Source organism: Vanellus vanellus (genome assembly GCF_965231255.1).
Source record: "Vanellus vanellus genome assembly, chromosome: 2".
In the NCBI taxonomy this organism is placed as follows: Eukaryota; Metazoa; Chordata; class Aves; order Charadriiformes; family Charadriidae; genus Vanellus; species Vanellus vanellus.
This window is the reverse complement of record NC_138906.1, coordinates 4294299-4314281: the sequence shown is the minus strand read 5'-3', so window position 1 is coordinate 4314281 and position 19983 is coordinate 4294299. Positions and strand designations below refer to the sequence as shown.

The 19983-nt window shown below is 47.6% G+C and overlaps 1 protein-coding gene across 1 annotated transcript in view; it reads left to right on the top strand.

The window, feature by feature from the left end:
- Positions 1-2975: 2975 nt before the first annotated feature.
- VIPR1 (vasoactive intestinal peptide receptor 1) overlaps positions 2976-19983 on the top strand; it is a gene marked incomplete at both ends in the record, with an annotated part of 118897 nt that continues 101889 nt past the window's right edge. Inside the window, one exon of the mRNA XM_082479925.1 lies at positions 2976-3032. Within this exon, the coding sequence (XP_082336051.1) occupies positions 2976-3032 (57 nt within the window). The remainder of the gene's footprint in view (positions 3033-19983) is intronic.

The following is a 19983-nucleotide window of genomic DNA, read 5'->3' as shown; positions in this document are numbered from 1 at the left end:
CACGACCATCACAATTTTTTCACTCTGTAAAACCACAGTGCACCATTGTTGTGAATCCTTCTGGCTCCCATCCTTGTCCCAGAGGGGAGACGCAGGGTCAAGAACAGGTACAGAAGAGGGCAAAAAGGCTGCCAAAGGTATGGCATAGTCTCCAGGCCAGGGAGCGTGGGGCTTTTCAGCCTGCAAAAGTGGGACTGATCCAAAATCTTGAGCCACATGGAGAAGGGAATATGTGGTCACTGGTAGTGTGAGATTTGGAGGCACGGGATGAAATGAGCAGGAGGTGGGTTCAAACCAAACACAAGGGCTGGTCCTTGCACCATGGAGTTGACTTGATGCCTACAGGACATCGGGATAGCCATCCAGCATGGTCCGCAGGGCAAAACGTACCTTTCGAAAGTGGTTGAGACTTCTCCTGTAAAATCACTGTCGCAAGACACAAAACCTTCAGATCTGCTCTCTGCAAAGAAACTAAAGAGCAACATCTGCCAGTACCTTCACCTCTCCTCCCCAGGGAAACCTGTCTTTAACAGGCTACTCGAAAGCGTTCAGGCTTCATGAATAAATGAAATAAGCAAACACAAATTGGCTATTATTAGCTGCGAGATGCAGTGACCAGCTAATCGGCCATTCCCCGGTCATTTTACGATCCGAACGGAGCTTTATATAGCTTTGTTGCGTGTTCAAATCGTTCTACAACTAATTGATGTAATTAACATCTTGTCCCTCTTTTTACACTGGCAATTACAAGCCACCATCAGGCCTACGATGAGAAACAAGAGATAGGACTGGGATTTTTTATATCAAGTGCAAAAGAAAAAGGGGGAGAAAAGTCCTTCAGACACTCACAAAAGTACAGGTCTTCCCTTAAATGGTAAAAGGAGCAAAAAGATACTAAACTGTTTTTTCTCACCCTTTGCACGTTGTCTTTGAAAAGTGGATGTTTTAGCAATTTGTTAAAGAGAGCTAGAGACTGGATACAACTTTAGGATTTTAAACTCTTGAGCCTTTTCCCTAAAAATGGAGTGTTTCCTGGTCATGTGAAGAAGTTGAACAGCCCGGAATTAGGGAGCTGTCTCCAGGGCCTTCCAAACGCGAGGATTTTGTTTTCTCTCCTTGGCAGGTGGTTTAAAAGACAACCAATCTGTCCATCTGTTTGAGTTTGAAAATCTAGCAGGATTGGGGAGAAAAGAAAAAGGAGAAGGATATTATTTTCCTTATTGTTACCTTTATTTATGGGACTTGTTTGGATTTTCGCACTAAAGCAAGACTGTACCCGTGGTTTCTCTTCAGTTGAAAAGAGCATCACCCTTGATATGAAATGAAATGCTTCACATCATGCTGGAGAAAGGAGGGATTGCCACGTTTGCATCAAAAATGCAGGCCAAGCTGGTCCTGAGCTGTTCTTCTGAAATGAGAAACCCAGAAATGTCATGTCACTGACCTGCACCTTGGAACACTTCTCTCTTTTTCTGGGGAGAAGGACCGAGAGAGGACACACAGATTCACTGAATCAGTTTGGGATTTGCAAACTTTGGTCCACCGAACCCCTTCCAACCAAGCAGCTACTTCAGAGGAAGCCAAAATGCCCCAACCAACCGTTCCTCTCCTTTCCCAGCAGCGCTGGGTCACTTTCCCAGCACAATTCAACTCTCTTGTAGAGCTCAGGGCAATACTGGGACTTCTCCTGTGCCTCTGACTACTACCCCTACTAACAAGACCACCTCCCACCTCCATGTCTCTCAGGGCTGAACCCAGCAGGGAGCCCCAGGCTCTGCAAAGAGGTGAGATGCTTTTGGAATCTCTGTGGTTCTGCAAGCTTCTCTCTCTGGAGCTGGAGGAATCCCATGGTGGTTGCCTCGGCTGGTGGGTGAAAACTGAAAATCCATCTTTGCTGCTTTCCTCAGCCTCAGTTTCTTTCCAGCCCATTGCAATGCTTTAAAAAAATTAAATAAAATGCGGGGGAAGGGGGGGGGGGGAGGGGGGGGAGAAGGAGGAAAAAAAGAAAAGAAAGGTGAAAAGGAGAGAAATTAATGAAGGAAGGACAAAGGAAAGGAAAAGAAACAACAGAAAAAGGGAAAATAAAAAAGCGGGAAGGGGGAAGCAGAAAAGGGAGGGGAAGAGTGAAAAGATGTAAAAAGTGGGCCAGGGGTAAAAAGGGGAAAATGGTGAGAATGGGGGGAAAGAAGGAAAAGGGGGACAAAAAAAGAAAAGGAGTGAAAGGGTGTAGAAGGGGAAAAGACAACAGAAAGATGGGAAAAGGGAAACAAAGAAAAAAGGGAAGAGGGAAGAAAAGTGGAAAACAGTGAAAAGGGAAAATGGGAAATCAGAGAGAAAGAGGGAAGAAAGGGGGAAGAGTGGGGGAAAAAAAAGGAAAAGAAAAAGAAAGAAAAAGGGAAAGAATAGGAAAAGAGGAAGGAAAAAATGAAAAGGGCGAAAAAAAGGGGGGGAAGGAAAAGGGAAAGGGAGGAAAAAAGGAGAAAGGAACGCAAAAGAAAGAAAAACGGGTGAAAAAGAGAGGCGGAAAAAGGAGGGAGAGGCAAAAGAACTGCAAACGAATGAAGGGGGAAAGAAGAAGGGGCAAAAGGAAGGGGGAGGGAGAAAATAGTGGAGGGGCAAAAGGAGAGAAGGAAGGGGGGCGGGAGAGGGACGGAGGGGCGGCCCCGGGACGCGGCCGTACCTGGGGCGGGGGGCGGGCGGGGGGCGGTACCGACCCGCCCCGCTCGGGGAGGCGGTGTCGCCGTCGGCTCCGGCGGAGCTGTGCGGAGCCGTGCGGAGCCGGGAGGGTGGTGGTGGTGCTGCTGCTGTCACCTCCCTCCCTCCCTCTGTCCCTCCTCCCTCCCTCCCTCCCTCCTTCCCTCCCTGGATGCGCTCAAGCCGGCGCCGGGAGCGGAGCTCGGCGCTGCCCATCAGCCGCCACCGCCGCCGCAGCAGCTCCGGGAGTTTGGGGTGTCCTCCGCTGCGGCGTGGGCAGCATGGAGTGCGCGGTCCTGGGTGTCGTGGTGCCGCTGCTCGCTTGCCTCCTCTCCCCGGTGAGTGCTGCCGGCGGGACGCGGCGGGGCTGAGCTCCGCGCCCGCGGTGCCGCTGCGCGTCGTGTCCCCTTTCCCGGGGCGACCGCTCCTTTTTGGGGTTTATCGGTTTCGCTCCGGGCAAACTTTGGGCAACTTTGAGAGCGCTGTCGGTTTAAGGCAGGTGTGTCTTTGTCGGCTTTCTTTCCCCCCACACCGGATAACATAGAAAAGAGCAGTCTTTTAGTTGCCTTTTTGTTCAAGGTAATGGTTCCTCTTCAAGAGCGAGAGGTTCTCCTCAGCTAGAGGAATTCACTTTGGGGTTGTAGCATTTTAATTCTGCGCTGGCTCTTGATTTCGCATGTCAATCCCCGTTTGCAGCCCGGCTTTCGCTTTGCTTTGGTTTCTGTTCAGGAGTTTGGCTGTTTCGTGCAAAGCTTCGCCCTCCTCCCCTCCCCCACCCCACCCACCCCCCCAAAAAAAAAAATCCAACCAAAACAACCCAAAAACAAAACAACAAACTGGGGATAACAGGATGAAATTTCCAAGAGGCGATTCAGCGGCAGAGCAGGGGGCTCTCGGACAGGACCGTCCTCTGGTTGAAGAACAGCCGCCCATGAGAAGTTCAGCAAAGTGCTGCTCTCTGACACCGAGACCTCACGTGGATGCACTGTTTGAGGAAAGAGCAGAAGCTGGGAGCAAACGATGTGTTTTCTGGCCACTGTGTCCCTTCTGCTTATAATTTCCATGCTTGCAGGTCCCTGATTGGGGCAGTGCCGTTTCCTCCCCCGCCGCAGATGGCTCGTAGCACGGCGTAGAATTAGAAAATGGAATTGTTTCTCCTGGCGATGTGTCTGTGTGCGCACACACACACACACACACCCCCGTGTGCACGCAAAAGCTAATTCTCTGTGCAAACAGTGCAGACATGGGGTTCTGCACATTTCGCTGAAGCTTTGTTCTTGCGGCTTCTTTCCTTACGCCATATGATTTCTATCGAGACCTCTCCTTTTGATTCAGTAGCCGGGGGGGAGGGGGGACGGGGGGGGGGGATGACGGGACCGGGTGCTGTCTGGGGCTGAGTTTCCCTCTTGCTTCTGATCTTCTCCCACACTTGTTTCCTCGCTTCAAAAGGTGAGACAGCCTCACCAGCATCCTGTTGGGTTGGGTGAGGTTGCCCACAGGAACTAGGTTAAGCCATCTGTACTTGGGTGTGAGTCGCTTCTCTTGCTCTGCTCAGACAGTGACAGTGGTTCACGCAAAGCCACTCCGATCTCCAGCAAGCAGAATCAGATTAACCAAGGCGAGCCTCAGAGAGGGGAAGGTAACCCAGATTTGTCACTGCATCCCTCATCTCTCCTTTCCTCTCCCCTTGTCCCTTAAGAAATGAGGCAAATGGCCTTATTTCAGTTATTTTGGCTGCCACCATAAGCCACCCAGCCATCTGCGTCGTCAAAGACTTTATTTGAGGAAGAACAGGCTGGGAAAATGGATTAAAATATTAAAAGAACAAATGACCAGGCAATGAGTTCCTGGAATTCTACAGACTTTGCTTTAGGGAAGATCCAAAATAGCTCACGTTTGGGACTGGAGCTGGGGAAATGAGAAGGGGGCAGCGCTCCCGTCCGCTGCTGGAGCTGCTCCAACTCTCACTTCCACTGAAGCCCATGGCAAAAAAAAAAAAACACACAAAAATCCCATTTCTTCAAACATTGTTGGTATGAAGAGGTCCTGTGGGGCCAGATGCTGCAGAGAGTTAAGTCACGTAGTCTGCTGGAGTTCAACATGCAAGTGGTGGCAGGATCGGGCCCTTACGCTGGCGTTCTTGGGTTGAGCGCTGCATTCAGTGAGCACAAACCCCTAAAGCTTTGGGACTATGGCAAGGCACAGCCTAGGTGCAATCCTGTACTGGTTCCTTTTCAACCCTTTTATTATCTGGTTGTTTCGTACTTTATCTCACTTCCTTGCCCTCGGTTTCGTGCAACCCTGGGTTGCTTTCTCATTCTTTCGTTGTGTTAATGTTCCCGGGACCTGGTTCATACTAGTGGGTTAAAGAGATTCACATGCTCCTTATCAGTGCTGATCTGCAAGGTGACTAATGCTGAAGTGCCTCAATGCTAGAGAAAATCCCCCTTGTTTTTGTTTCTCAGTTTAAACCTGGGCTTCGGTGCTCATTTTTAAAGCAGAAGTAACTCTGCAACTGTAACAACCTGGCTCTGGGGACCTATGATGGCTCAGTGGAGTTTTGTTTTTTTTTTTCTTACAATTTATTGTGATAATTTTTATTGGTGTGTCCTTGGAAAAACTTTGAACGAGAACGACTGGCTGACCGAGAAGTTCAGTGCTATAAAACTGTTGCAGCCGTGTGGTTTCTAATTGCTGTCATAAACTTTCACCTCGGCCTCTCGTGATGTACAAATGCGGGGGAAAAAAAAGGGAATTAGGCAGATCTCATTTGCTGTCGTTCATCAGACCACGCTCACCAGAGACCTGCCTCCTGCAAGGATCGGCTTTTAAGGTTTTGGAGAAAAGTGCTGAAGTTGGGGGTGGTGGGGGCATGGTGTAAATCCAGAATAATCCCTTTTAGGTACTAGTGACCCTTTTAGGTCAGTTTTACCTTTTCCAGGGTGTAACTGAGATAATGTGGCCTGGAGAGCTACAGGTTGGACTATTATTTTCTTTTCAGTGCGTGTCTTGTAAATGAGATGTGGATAATTCAAAGCAGTTGGTGGATTCCACGTGCCTTCAGACTGCAGGCTCGTTGAATTAGCCAAATCTGTCCAGCTGGTGTAATTCGTGCTTTTCTTCGGAGTTTTATTCTGCCCCAGCCACGAAGTAGATATGTGATGGAAAGGAATAAAAAACTCCGATCGGATCCTTTAGCAGTCTGAGCAGCTGGAAATAGGTTCATTGTAAAAATTCAGTTAAATTTAAGCTCACAGGACATCCGCTTCAGCCGTATCTGCATCTCTTTCACCCTGTCATTGACTGAGAATTTGAGAAGTGAGACAAATACATTTAAAATGAAAAAAATCAATGTTTTCGGCGAAGAGGCCAGGTCCTCGCTAGAATCCTGTAGCTGAATTCCTGCGTCCAACACAAAGATCTGTTGGCGATGACAACTTGTGTTTAACAAAGGCCTTGCCACAAAACCCCAGTGTATTTCTGGGTGTACGCTTTATTAAATTTATATATGTATAAATGCATGACTGACTTTATTTAAAGCCATCCAGAAGAACCAGTTGCCCAACCCCGTATCTGGGTAGCTCTGAAAGTCTCATTGCCTCTCTATAACACTGAAAGTTTTCAGAGTACATATTTTCAGTAGTACATATATTTTGGAAAGTCTTATTTAGGACATAACAAGGCAAAAGAGCAAAATAGGCAAAAACACAGTATCTGAGGGGAAAAAAAAATAATTAATATGTGGAATATTTAAGGCTGTTTCCAACGGTGTGTTGCTCCGGCCCACCAACGTGTCGGCAGGGGGGATTCACACCGTAATTATCGCACCCTCCCCGCAGCCGAGAGGTCTGTCTCCAGCAGGAAAACTCCGGAGAACCGGGCAGGGTGGGAATCATGATGTGTCATAGAAGGAGATGAGTCCCCCAGGCTGTTTTTTAAAAAGTGGGATAGTCGCCAAATATTCAGCATCAGGAGGCAGGTGGGACCATGGACAGAGAAAACTGCCCGGCTTGGGAATCTGGGGGGAAGGAGGGGGTACATACATCTTATTTCTTTTCCCCCCTTTTTACAGTGCTTTAAATATACTCTGCTTCAAATCCCTTCCCGTTGTGATATCAGCAGTGGTGTGACAGCCAGAGGGCTGAACCAGATAAAAATGCAAAGTAGGGTGCGCTGCTGTGTTTCGTGCTGGGTCCGAGCGGTGCTGACTGGTGGGGCTGCCGTTACATTTTGTTCTTGTCTTCGTTGTTTCGTAGCGGCGCGACTTTTCTGAGCGGTGTTTGTCTCTTCTCACCTGAATATCCCAGGAGGGGCCGCGGTATTTGGTGGATGCAAAGCAGGGAGGTGCTCAACACGTTTTGCAAGTGGGCGACTGGGGCGTGAGTAAGTAACTGGGTTCATGAGTAACGGAGCTGGTGAGGGGTCTGGAGCACAAGTCCTGTGAGGAGCGGCTGAGGGAACTGGGGTGGTTCAGCCTGGAGAAAAGGAGGCTGAGGGGAGACCTTCTCGCTCTCTACAGCTCCCTGAAAGGAGGGTATATCCAGGTGGGGGTTGGTCTCTCCTCCCAGGTAACAGGCGATAGGACAAAAGGAAATGGCCTCAAATTGTGCCAGGGGAGCTTTAGGATGGATATTAGGAAAAATTTCTTCACTGAAATGGTTATCAAGCATTGGAACAGGCTGCCCAGGGAAGTGGTGGAGTCACCACCCCTGGAGGTATTTAAAAGACAGGCAGACGTGGTGCTGAGGGACATGGTTTAGTGGTGGACTTGGCAGTGTTAGGTTGAAGGTTGGACTCGATGATCTTCGAGGTCCCTTCCAACCTAGACGATTCTATGACTCTAAGTGATGGGACCAGTGTCATGAAGAGGTGTTTCAGCTGTCCCGAGGGACCGACTGCAAGGCCTTGGAAATGGGAAACATACAGAGTTTCTGTTATTTTTCAGGGGGAAAAATTACAAAAAAAAAAAAAAAAAAAAGCTTTTTCTCTTTACCAGATAGTCTTCAGCAGAAACAACTGGAAAGACTGGTATCTCGTGGAAACCAATCTTCCACTTGCCACATCATGTGCTGGCTTAGAGTCTGGTAGGACTGGGAAGTTATGTGGTATTTGGGCTAGCTCATAAACACAAATCTTTGTTGGAGATGGAGAAGAGAGGGAAAAGGGACAGGAATAATATCTCCCTGTCCAGCATCAAGTGTCCCGTTTATTGGCAGTCTGAGGAAGGGCACCAGACACTCTGTAGATCAATGAGACCCAAGACAAGATGATTTTTTTTCTTTTTTTTTTTTTTTAATAAAATCAGACCTGAGTGCACTTGGAAGAGATTTGTCATGCTCTGTATGGCATCTGTGGCTCAAATTCAGGAAAGGAGCCAAATTATCTGTGTGGAATAAAAACTGTTACTCAAGTTTTGATGAGGAGTGGGACTTTGCTTGGTTCTGTGAACAGGGTAGGTCACCTCCTGCCCTCAGACCAGGTCAGCACAAATGTGGCAGTGTCATTTCACTGCTGAGAATGCGATCACTGCTGCATCACGCTGCCTTGGTGGAAATGGATATGTGGTTTCCCAATGCCTGGGAAAGGTTGTGTGATTAAATATAGCTCCATTCTCTGGTCTCATCAACTTTCTCTCTTCCGTATTGGAAAGAAGAGGAAGTCCTCTGTAAGAACCAAAATCTAAGAAATGCAGCCAAGAAAAAACCTCAGTTGTGGGCCAAAAACATAGACAAAATGGGTTGGAGATGCCTGGAGACCCCATAAGCAGGAGGGGCTGGAGTTCAGGCCCAACAGGTGGGATGGAGAGCATGGATGGACAGACAGGGAGGTCCAAAGCTCCTGCTCCCTCCATGAGACTTGCCAAGCCTGCCTGTGGCACACCACTGATTTGTCCTCCTGCCCCATGCAGCCGGGCAAAGTTTCCCTCAATGAGTGCTGAGGGCTTGCGCTTTCACTGCTCCCTCCCTTCCACGCTCCCAGATGTTTTCCAGAAGTCATGAGCTCTCACAGCTTCATTTGGGTGGGAACCAAGGAAAGAGTGGAGATGTCTTTGCCTCTGGAAATGAGATCCCAGAGGACCGCAGTGGAAGAAAAATCAGAGCCTTTGTTTGGAGGTACGAGATGAGCAGGGAAGTGATGCCAGCCATCAGAGTGGCCTCCACCCACAGCTAACACCATGGCCAGGAGGTCCTGTGTGTGGCTGGGGAAGGTTCTTCGCCAGCTGAGCAGTCTTCTTGTCACCGTTGCCTTTTGGAGCAACCTGCAGCTCGCTTGGCTTCATGCCTGACCACTAGGGATTTCAATGGGATGATTCATTTCCCCGGGCACGAGCTTCACCTTTCGCATTACGAGACTCGTAACGCAGGGAGAGTTCATTCATTAGTATTTAGGAAGTGCCTTGGGGAAGGTTTGAGAAGAAGATGGGCTCCCTGAAGCCACCCGTTGCTGGATGCTCCTTGCATCACGATACAGCCCTTTTAGTTGTTGAGTGGGGCGATACCGGACTTCTTGAGCACTGGCTTTTTAGAGAACCTAAAAGCTTCTGGAGATGTAAATAAACGTGCAAAGTTTCTTTCTGATAAGGCTGTTGTTAATAAAGTACCAACATTTTCTGTCCTGAAATTTCAGCTTTGTTAGAAGCATCTCCTGGCTATTGGCTCTGCAACAAATCACTTGTAAACTGCTTAGCCTCGTGCATAAAGCCTAATGAGGGAAGAGCTATAATAGCAAGAGCACTTATGTTTAATAATTGCCAATCTGCACAAATATAAATAGCCTACGTGAACACGGCTTGACCTGCTGGAAGCGAGCAGGTAAGGTTAAGAGGCGGAAGCGGGTGCGATATTTCTTTGCTGTGACGGTCCTTGCCTCCGATATTCCGTCCCCCACTCATCCGGCAGTGGTGCGGACGCAAGGCAGATGCGGTGCCCTGTAGTCGGCGCAGCCCTGGTATGGAGTTAGCGTAGGTGACATCGGAACTCGGTTCGGTAATTTTTAGGTGGTTGGTTTACAGAGGGGATTTAGGGACGTTTTTGTGCGCAGGGGTATGTGTTGTGGGTTGCTTAAGGCTGGAAAACACACATTAGCGTTGCTTCACTGGCGGTTTATTGTGCCAGATTTTATCTACAGCACTAACTTTTATATATAAATACATATAGATAGTATTTCCAGGACGTAAAGACCTGTTTTAGCTTCTGAGCTGGACGTGAATTTTAGAGACCCTGATGTACTTCACATTAACAAAGTCACTTTTCCAGTCAACTGGAACAGTGTTTGCTAACAGCCTTAAACTCCTCCGTTAGTCACATTAGGTAGATTTCTCACCCCCAGGGCAGCCACTAACCATCCATTTCCCTGTTTGCACTGCCGGGAGATGGAGACTTACACTTCTGTCCTTTGCCTTTAAATTCAACTATTACAACTGAGTTGGGATTATTTTCTAATTCAGAACCAAATCAGAATTATTTTCCGATGCATTTCTCTAGTGGGTTGGCTCTTCTGCATGTCACGCCTTGGCTTCATTGATTTGCAGTGATTTAAAGTCAAGAAGAGACCAAAGGAGCTGAATACGGAGACCCCAACTCCATCTGCTGAGCCACCATCCTCATGATCCCCTTCCTGCTTTTGCAGCAGGTTCAGGGATGTTCCTACCCCTGACAGGCAGTTGGGAAGCTGGGTATGAGCTCCGCATTTTTTTTAATCTTCATCCCTGTGAAACTACATCTCAAGAGGGAAGGGGAAAAAAATAAATCCATTTAAATGTAATTCTTGTCTGGAGGGGAAAGTATTAATACTTTGTGTCTGCTTTGTAAAGCTGAAATCTATTGGGTGTCTTTTTAAAAGAAGTTTCTTCGGAAGTGCAGCCTTGATTCTGTGTTTAACAGATGTTTCAATTAATACCTGGTGATCTGTAACATCACAACCAACATCTGAGCAGCCAGTGTCTCCAGGGCCCTTATAAATGTCATTGTCTATCACAGCTAATCGTTCTGTGAGCTTCCTTGCGGGTGACCTCGGGGTGGGATTCACCGTGCAGATTAGGACACCTACGTTTCGGCGTTTCTGTGTAGGTGTCTACGTGTGACCCAGATGCTCTGAGCTCCCGTTGTGGCCAGCAGTGTTGTCAGGTTCATATCAGCTGTCTGCTCTCGGGCCATTTGAGATGCAGGGAAAGATCCCGTTGACCCACATCATCTCTTTCTGGAGAGCGAAGCCCCTGTAGATGCTGTGTTGTCCGCCAGCCCCGCGTGGATGCTACGAACACGGAAGATAAAGTTATCTCAAATGGCACCACGCGCCTCCGTTATGGACCTTTTTGAAGCCTCGTTGACTGCAGCGGCAGTTCAGTCACCCTCAGGTAGACACCTACATTTAGAGATCTTAAGCTCTGAGCTGAATCCCTCCCCGGGTTTCTCTTGTGTTGTGTAAGAATGAAAAAAGAAGAAAACCCGCTCACGCTGAGCTTTTCCCTGCAGCCTGCTTTATTCGTTACTGAAAAGCAGCTTTGACTTCATCTTTCCGAAGTGGCCAGGCTGCTGCAGATCGAACTTTAAGGAAGGTATCCCTTTGCAAGGCAAAAAGGAAAGAAAATGAAATATACCAAATGTGGTCCACATTACCCCCCCCCCCCAAAAAAAAAAAAAATAAAAATCTGTAACAACTCTGTACAGTTGCAACAAAATGAAAAGCTGCTTCAACAATGACACTCAGCATTTTCATGTACTCAGCTTAGAAACAGCCAGAATCCAAATCCTGCTGGAGATTTTACCTCTTCCACCTTCATTCTGCTGCAGCCAAATTCAACTCTAATTCGAAGCGAACGCAGTGATTATTTTTTATGGCATCTTTCCCATGACAGACCCCTAGCTGTTTATCAGGGGCGGGGTGAACCCCTTTCGAAAGTTCATCCCATTCATGGCTACGCGGGACAGGTGCACTCGCTTTTTAATTTTTATTGCTTTTTTTTTTTTTTTTTTTAAAGTCACCTTTCACAGCCCTCACAATTTTGCTCAGCAGAGATTAAAACTTCCCCACCCACCCCCCCCAACCCCCAACCCCTGCCCTGCCAGATGTGCTTTCTTGCAGAGGGAGGGAGGGAGCGAGACATTCCCCAGGACCATTGGGACCCTCCCTCGAAGGAAGACTGGTGATTTGGGGGGACGCGGCAAGGAATGCTTTCTTCCCTTTGCCGAGTCCTGCCGCGCACCGGGAGCTGCACGGAGGGGTGATGGAGCCGCTCTGTGGGCTGAGGACCCCCTTGGGACTCCCTCCCTGGGGAGGACACAGGGCTTTCCTATTGCCCCGGGGTCCTTTCGAAGCACGGTGCAAGCACGAAAGCGCCTGGATTGAAACAAGCTGCTTGTTTCCTGCAACGTCTGCATCCATTTATGTGCTTATTTTTCATTTTCGCCCTGGCTCTTAAGAGCAACGAGGCTTTTTCCAGCTTTTTTTTTTTTTTTTTCACAATGGGACCAGGTTTTCTTTTTTGCTTGACGTACTCAAACGGGGAGAGAAGCGCTGCTGCTGAGACGGATCCCAGCATCACAGGGCAGCGAAAGGAGGCCAAACGCTACATGAAGAATTACTGACACGCTCAAGTCTCGACTGCTGGGCTGCTTTTTTTTTTTTTTTTTGGGAGGGGGGGGGATGACATTAAACACGGCTGTGGAGCTGTATGGTTCTCAGCTACGCCGTGCGCTTAATTCCAGTGCTGCAATAATTCCTCTCAAAGAATTCTCCGGCCCCTTCTGTTTTGCTCCGCTCTCTGACTCTCGTACAGTTCTCTTTTTGCACAGTTCCTCTGCGCAAAGCTTTTTTCACCTTCTGGAGCCGGTGCTTTGCCATTGGGGCATGGGCTGCGTTTTTTGGGCGCAGGAATTCGTGCTCTTCCGTCCTCTCCGCAAAATTTCTTCTGCAGCACTGTTTTTGGCAAAATGAGCCTCTGTTCCTCCTTGCCCCGCTCTCTCCTCCCTCCCCTGGGAAGTCATACACGTTTCGGCAAACAGTATGCCAGGGGTTTGTCTTGAGGCTGTTTGCGTACGATGCAGATGAGGCAAGGTTTGTCAAGAGAAAGAACAGCTTATATTGGAACAAATGAAATATGTATTTTTATATATATATATATTTATATGTATTTTTATATATATTTTTATATATACTTATATATATAAAAATATAAAAATACTTTCAGGCATGGCAATGCTTCCTGAGGTCTAAAAGAGAAACAAAGCTGAGTCGTAATTGCTGTGAATTTAGCCTGAAGATGTTTGTGAGTGGGACGAGATGAAAGGAAAGGATGCTGGTTGGAGAGAGCGGCTCGTTGCAAAACCATGGCTACCATCCTTCTGTCTTATAGACCTACAGCGCATCTCCGAAAGCCAAGCCCACAAATTAACCTTCAAGGTTCCGCTGGGCATTAAAAACCTCGAAGTCAGTGGAGACATTGATTTTTATGACGTGCCGCGGTTTTCTTCAAGTCTCGCCACCTGCTAGTTTCTTGCTGTCCCAGAGGTGATAACTCTTGCCCACCCCTGCAGTCCTACAAGGGCTGATGGTCCTACCAGCTCCTCCCCAGCTAAGTGATTCATCTGCTCTGCAGGTGCTAATTGCTCCTTTTTTCTGTAATTAATTAAATTGACAAAACTCAGAACAGTTATTTCAGACCTATGCGTATCCTGAAGTTTCCTGAGTGTGTTTCAGAGTTAAAGAGCTTCAAAAGCTCTTTTTTTTTTTCCTCTAGCTGTAGTAGTTGGTCTAATAAAAAAAAAAAATATTATGTTCCATATATCAGTAGTTGATCATGGCTATAATAGCACTTAATAAAACTGTGGTGTCAGATGTTACTTTTAGAGATCCATCAATCTTGGTACCTTGATCTTTCGGAGGCGCTAGGTTCAATGTCTGTCAGTGGCTGAAGTTGAGCTGGAAGTGCGTGATCTACACTATAATTCAATTTACGTGCCGTGAGGAAGAGACTCATAATGTTGGTGTGTGTATTTTGGCCTTCCACCTTAGCTGTTGTTTTAATTTGGATCTTACAAGCTTGGGGATATGAGGCAGGAGCAACCTTTCTGTCTCCTTGAGGTCCTTGCCGACATAGGGCTCCTATTGTATTCATACTGTTATTTACCTTCCGCTTCTTAAAGTTCACTTTGTTGTTGTGCTCCTTTGACTGGGAGGCCGTTCCCAGAGCCGAACATCTCTGGTGGTTAAACTGTGTTAGCCGAGCCCTGATGGCTTTGTAGGTGGAGAGGAAATTAAAAATTGGAGCTTGCTGCCTTGGGTCTACTTGACCTGGGCCTCAGAGATGTCTTAAGGGACCAATAAGCATCTGGAAATATTTTTAAACCTAGCTATAAAGCTGAAGCTTTGGTTGTCTGTTCAATTTTTTTTGCTATGTATTGTTGCAGGGAGATAAAACAGAGCCGGGATTTATTGAAGGGGCATCTTCCAGTAACACGGAGTTCAGTTGTGGAAGAATACCAAAGTGAAGGGCTGAGTAAAGGTTGCGATTTTCTGAAGGAAAACCACCTAATGTGCTCGACAGCACTGTATTTACTTTTTGGAAAAAGAGATGCAGAAGGGAAAAGAGTCCAAGCGGCTGTTGCAAGCTGTGACGGAGGCCTCGAGGACTGTCCGGGACCTGCGGTCCCAGCATGGTGTTTGCCTGGGGGTATGGTGAGGGGTGGGATGAGGGAGATGAGGAGGTTATAGTATCATGTGGAGCGGCAGCTGGGAGCAACGGGCAAGAGAAGCATGAGGGCAGCAGTCATGAACTCCAGCTGCAAAGAGCTGAGGAGCCGAAGCCTTTAGGTAGATCAGTTGTGGAACTGTCCCACATTTGGGCTGAACCTCTTGCGCAGGTTGATCACCAGGTCTGCTGATCCCACTTGGACCGCCACCATCTAGAAGCATCCCAGAGCTGCAGCACCCCCAGGGACAGCCCGTGCGGGGAACGCCGAGCAGCCCAGGGGCAGTTGTCTCTCCTCTACTGCCTTTTCCCAGTACATTTTCTCTCTGCGTATTGCTCTAATGGCGTAATTCCCCTCCTGTTCCTCTCTCCTGCAGATCTGACAGGATTTGTTACCGCACAGTTGAAATCACCATCATCATAAAACGGCAACTGTGCCTTTGATTCGGGCTCGCTTTCTTCCCCACTACGCGACTGCTGAAAAGTCAAGTCTCTGTTGCTAGACGGGGTATTAAAACGCTTGGCAGGTTGATGCCCCTCTGCTTCATAATTCTTTCTTCTCTGCCAGTTCGCCACTCAAGCTTCCTGGGCTGTCAGTTCTGGAAACGAGTATTAAATATATATTGCAGCCCTGGGAGGAGAGCCCAACCAGTCAGAGTACAATGCACCTAAAAATAAATGCTTATTTCCCTTGCAGAGTAGCCTGGGGAGAAGTACAGGCAAGGAACAGCATCCGCTGGGGTAACCGCGAGTGGAAGGAGATGAACCAATAAATTCAGCTGCAGCCGGAGAGGGGCAGCGGTTCAGGCACAGGATGAAGCTGAGGAGCTTCTTAGGTCAGTTCCAGGCGCTGTACATGGACGTTCTGCTAGCGGTGGTCTGAATGCCTAAAATCCAATCTGGGAATGAGGAAAAAATATACTTCCTTCACTTGCCCTTCACTTATTGCTTTTGTCTGCCAACATCATAAAGACTTCATAGTTAGCGTTTGGCTAGATTAGCCTTGCAGATTGGTGTCGTGGGGACGGTGCGGTTACCCCCTACGTGTGCACTCGTGACAACGTTGGGGAATGGAAGGATCTTGTGAAGTAAAGGGCTCGTGCCGGTGCAGGAGTGTTTGTACGCTCCATGGGGTGGAAGGTGGCTGGGCGTGGGGTGGTTTGTAGCAGGGAGGGGAGCGAGATGTGTGAACAGCCTTACCAAGAGCAGCACTGAGAGCCAGAAAGCCGGCTTCTCTCGCGATGGAGGTTGGCCCGTTTCTGAAAGGGATGTGTGGTCTGTCACAGGGACTGCCGCAGAAGGAGCCCACCTCTATGATGTGTGTGTTATTCAGCTGCTGTGTGGGGGGAGCGATTGGTGTGTGATACTGCGCGCAGTGCAGCGCTCGCCCTCCTGCTTATGGATAAACTTAGCAGGGCAAAACCACTTTTAGCAGGAGCAAGGCATTATCACAGTGTGGATCTACCTGCCAGTGCAGGAATGGAAGGGTCACCAGGCTTGGAGACACATCCATGCTTGGCTTTGAGACTGGTGAGAGTAGGAGATGGCAACGGATCATCTTGGAAAGCTACTGGTTTCTTGAGAGACGGGCAGCTTTGCCAGTTCTTTACCCCCCCAGTATGGCAGCTTTGCCAGTTCTCCAGTGGGAAGGTCCCACCAATGATGCCTCTCTTGGCAACCTTCCCCATGGTCTCTTGTGTTTTGAAGGCATGTGTGAGTACCTTTGGGCACGCTGCAGGACGCGTTCCTGTCGCAGGAAACTCAAAACCAACCGGAGGGCTTCGCTCTGTGTGTGACAGGGGTCACTGCTCTCTCCCATTCTCACCTCTTCTTTTGAGGGATGCATCCACAGTGGACTTGGGCTTTCCTGTGCCAACCAACAGTGTCATCCTTCAGGCTCTCATGGGGGTCATGGTTGTGACGGGAAAGAAGCATTTTGTTAGGGAGGAGAGACAGGATGATCCTGGCCATAGGCTCAGTGTCCAGCCAGGGGTTGGGCTGACAGTCCCGGCATGGTGTTCCACAGAGCAGATGCGCTCTGTTTCTTGTAAATCTTTTGTTTCAGAGGCGAGGGAGAGGGGGATTAATATTTTCGATTGTTCTCATACGAGCAACAGGGAGTTCCTGGATCCTTCACACCATACCAAACTAACAATGGCAAGTTTAAAAATGGGGCTTCTCTCCAGAAGAGATGCGGTCAACCATCTCCAACTGCATACAAGGGGTGAGCAATTGGGTGAGAGGGAGAGAAGTTTAAAACCGATATCGTACACCGACAGTGAGGTCTACAGTGGGGAAACCGTGATACTTCTGCACAGCTCTCCCAATTAGAGGCTGCAGCTGACCTTGGAGTGTGGTGTACATGGTTGCTATGAAATGAGATTTAATTAATCTTAAGGCCAAGATATAAAGAACCTTGACTGAGCTCTTCACATTAGACCTCGCTGACCATTTGTCTTCCAAATCTATTTTCCTTAACAAAAAACCTAACCTTATACTTGAGGAATATTTGCAGGAAGGTGAGAGTCTTTTCACTTGCAAAGTCGCAGGGGGTGAGGGCGATATTTATCCTTGGGGATTTTAATTCTTGATTGATGAGGGAGGACAAACAGAGTAGCTTTTCCCTTTTTTCTTCACATCAAGAAACCGGAAAAGTTAACAAGTTCAGAGTTATTTTTCTTGATGGAAGAGTGAATAGAGAAAAAAAGATAATTCCTTTTTATGGATTGTTTTTAAACTTTCTTTTTCAGGCCAGAAAATGGCCAGAACATGCCCCACCTTTAAATGACAGCACAACCATTTCTGGGAAGGAGGGAAATACCACAAAGATAATGACCTGTATTTTACATCACAGATCAGATAGTGGAAGAGTTTCAGTTTTGAAAGCTGCTCGGTCACAATTATTGGTTTGAAGCATGTTCAGTATTAGAGTCTGGGGATCTCCAACTGTCTTCAACAGCAGAAGATTTAATTGGGGAAGACAATTTACAGGCCTGGAAATAGAATATTGGACTAAATGTAGAGTTTAAAGGTATTTAAGAATCTAAGAAAATCCTGATCAATGAGATCAGGAGTTTGGTGTCTCCTGTGGAGTATATCAGGGGTATCCCAAGGTTATGTTTTCTTGCAAACGGGTGGCTTTTAAATGGTGTGAACTGAAGGCAGCACATCTGGGTGTCAGGAGGGAGAGGGCAGGAGGAGCGGAAGAGTAAAATTGCATTTTCCTCATTATATAGGAGACGGTTGGAGAACAACGTGTCTGTTCTTGGGTTTGTCTGGGAGATGGTTATTTCAGCCTCTGGAATCCAGCACCTTGTGGCTGCAAGGGTCTTACCGGAGCTAAAAATAGAGTAACTTTCCCAACTGAAGTAGTATCTGATCTCCTTTCTGTCTGTAAGGAAAATGCAGCTGAGTTCTTGTGACAGTGCTATTCTGATGGAAGGTCCCATAGGATCGTTGCAAACAGCGTGGGTTCAAGACCTCAGTTCTGGCATCTGCCTCGACATCCCTTTCCCTAGCAGGAGCTGGCACTGAAAACAGAAAGATAAAAGCATGCAGGCACTCCGTCACATATTCATTCAGCCCTCGGAATTTAACTAATAGTTGTGCTTGGGAAAATCCTACCCTGCAGTTACCATCCTCAGCCAGAATAAATCAGCTTGGCGTCGCTGACGTTAACCTTGCTGTGCCGTGCCGTCTGAGGGTCTCACTGTGAGTTTAATGCTCGTGAAAGTTGTTACGGCAGCAACCCGGGAAGGTTGAAACCCAAATGTAGCACAGGCAGCAGCAGCTCTCGCCGTGACCCAGAGCCTGTGGCAGACGAGATGTTCCTCAGGGAACACCTCAAGGTGGGTGGGTGGCATAACTTGTGTGTGACCCAGCCTTGCCCCTAGTGTGACCCATCAATTTTGTTGTCACCATATGGAGAGGCCTCCAGCAAAATAACCCGACTCTGGCAACAAGCCTGGATGATAGTGCTTGTGGAAAAAAGAGGTCCTTAACCATTGGAGTGGGGTGGTGGGGTATATCTGCTAGCAATGGGTCAGATCTGACTTCAGCCTTTGGCCTGAGGGCACTTTCAAGACAGTGGGAAATGTTTCAGTTGCCTACGGAGTTAAATAGCAGCTCAGCCGAGGAATTGAAATTAAATGTATAGAGATTCTTTGCTTCCATAGGGAATTGCCAGGAGTCAGCAAATTAAAACAAGAGTGAACTCCAGCAGGTTCAACCAGAGAAAGAGAGCGCTTTTGTAGAGACTCTCTATGTCCTATCTGACTTTTTCTGGTCTATAAATGGGATGAGGAGAGCTCCTGTGGGCAAGTCTCCAAAGGGTTACACATGGTTTAGCAGAGTGAGTTTGCTGCACAGCCTGGCCGGAGAACGGGGAACAGGATGCCAGAGGTTTCCACGTTTCTTTTGTAATCAGTTAAGCGTTCTCACTCTGATAAGCAAAGTATGATTTTAATTAAAAAGCCATTCCAGCTGGATTTAATTTGTATGCCATTGAAGAGGCAAATTACTGTGGATATAAAGAGAAAAAAAAAAAAAAATAATGGTCTTCTCGTTCCAAAGAGCTTTAATCCACAGTGGCTTGGATCCCAGGTCAGGGGTAATTTCCCTACTCGGAAGAAGCATTGGGATTTTTTTTTCTCACATCCCTTCGGCAGAAGAACCAGTAAGATATCCCTTCTTTGACTCCACATATTTAGGAGTTAATTGTGCCATCCCAGGGGGCTGCTGCACTCTGGGAGCCAACCACCACCTTTGTTGCCTTTTAAACAATGGCTTTTCAGAGAAGAGCTGTACGTTTTGATGTACTCTGACACTGAGGAAAGCACTTCCCTCTATTTTCTATCCCTTTCGTATGCTGCATTTAATTTTGTGGAGCAAAGCCTGGAGCTGGTGCTGGGCTAAATCTAGGGGACGTTTAGCCATGTTTGTAGAAACTGGGTGTGCACTTAGAAGAAAATAAAGATGTTCTCCTGTACACTTACATTGTTTGGTCTTATCTGGTCGTGGTGTTTAGCTGTGGTATGAGATGCTTCTGTCAAATAACTCTAGTAACAGCTGTCTGATAGCAGCTTGTATCACTGAGGATGTGAATGACACGTATCTTTCCCGAAGGCTGATGTACAAAAAGAACAGCTGGACCAGAAATGCAGCAAATGCCGTCCAGAACTCTCGAAGGTTTTGCAGATTTATTCCTTTAAGTTGTTTTTATTATTATTATTATTATTATTATTATTATTATTATTATTATTATTTCATTTATTCCCCCACGAGAGTATTTCCAGACCACATAATCACAATTATAGCCTGGAGTGTCGCTGTAAGTAAGTGGGGCAGGATGGTTGGGTTTCGTTTTCCTAAAGCGCTTTGCAAGGCTCGGTTTCGGCGGTGTCGCTGGACGGGCGTGCTGGGAGCGCGCGGCGGTGGATGGCTCCGTGCCCAGGTTGGGGAAGCTGTGGAGGAAGAGCGCTCCCTCCTCGCCTGCGGTCTCGTGAGCATGTACAGCGCATCAGCTACAGCTGACAGTAGCTGCCGCTGTCGTTATTGAAATAATAGGCTTTATATTAAAATATATGCCTCATAATAAGGTA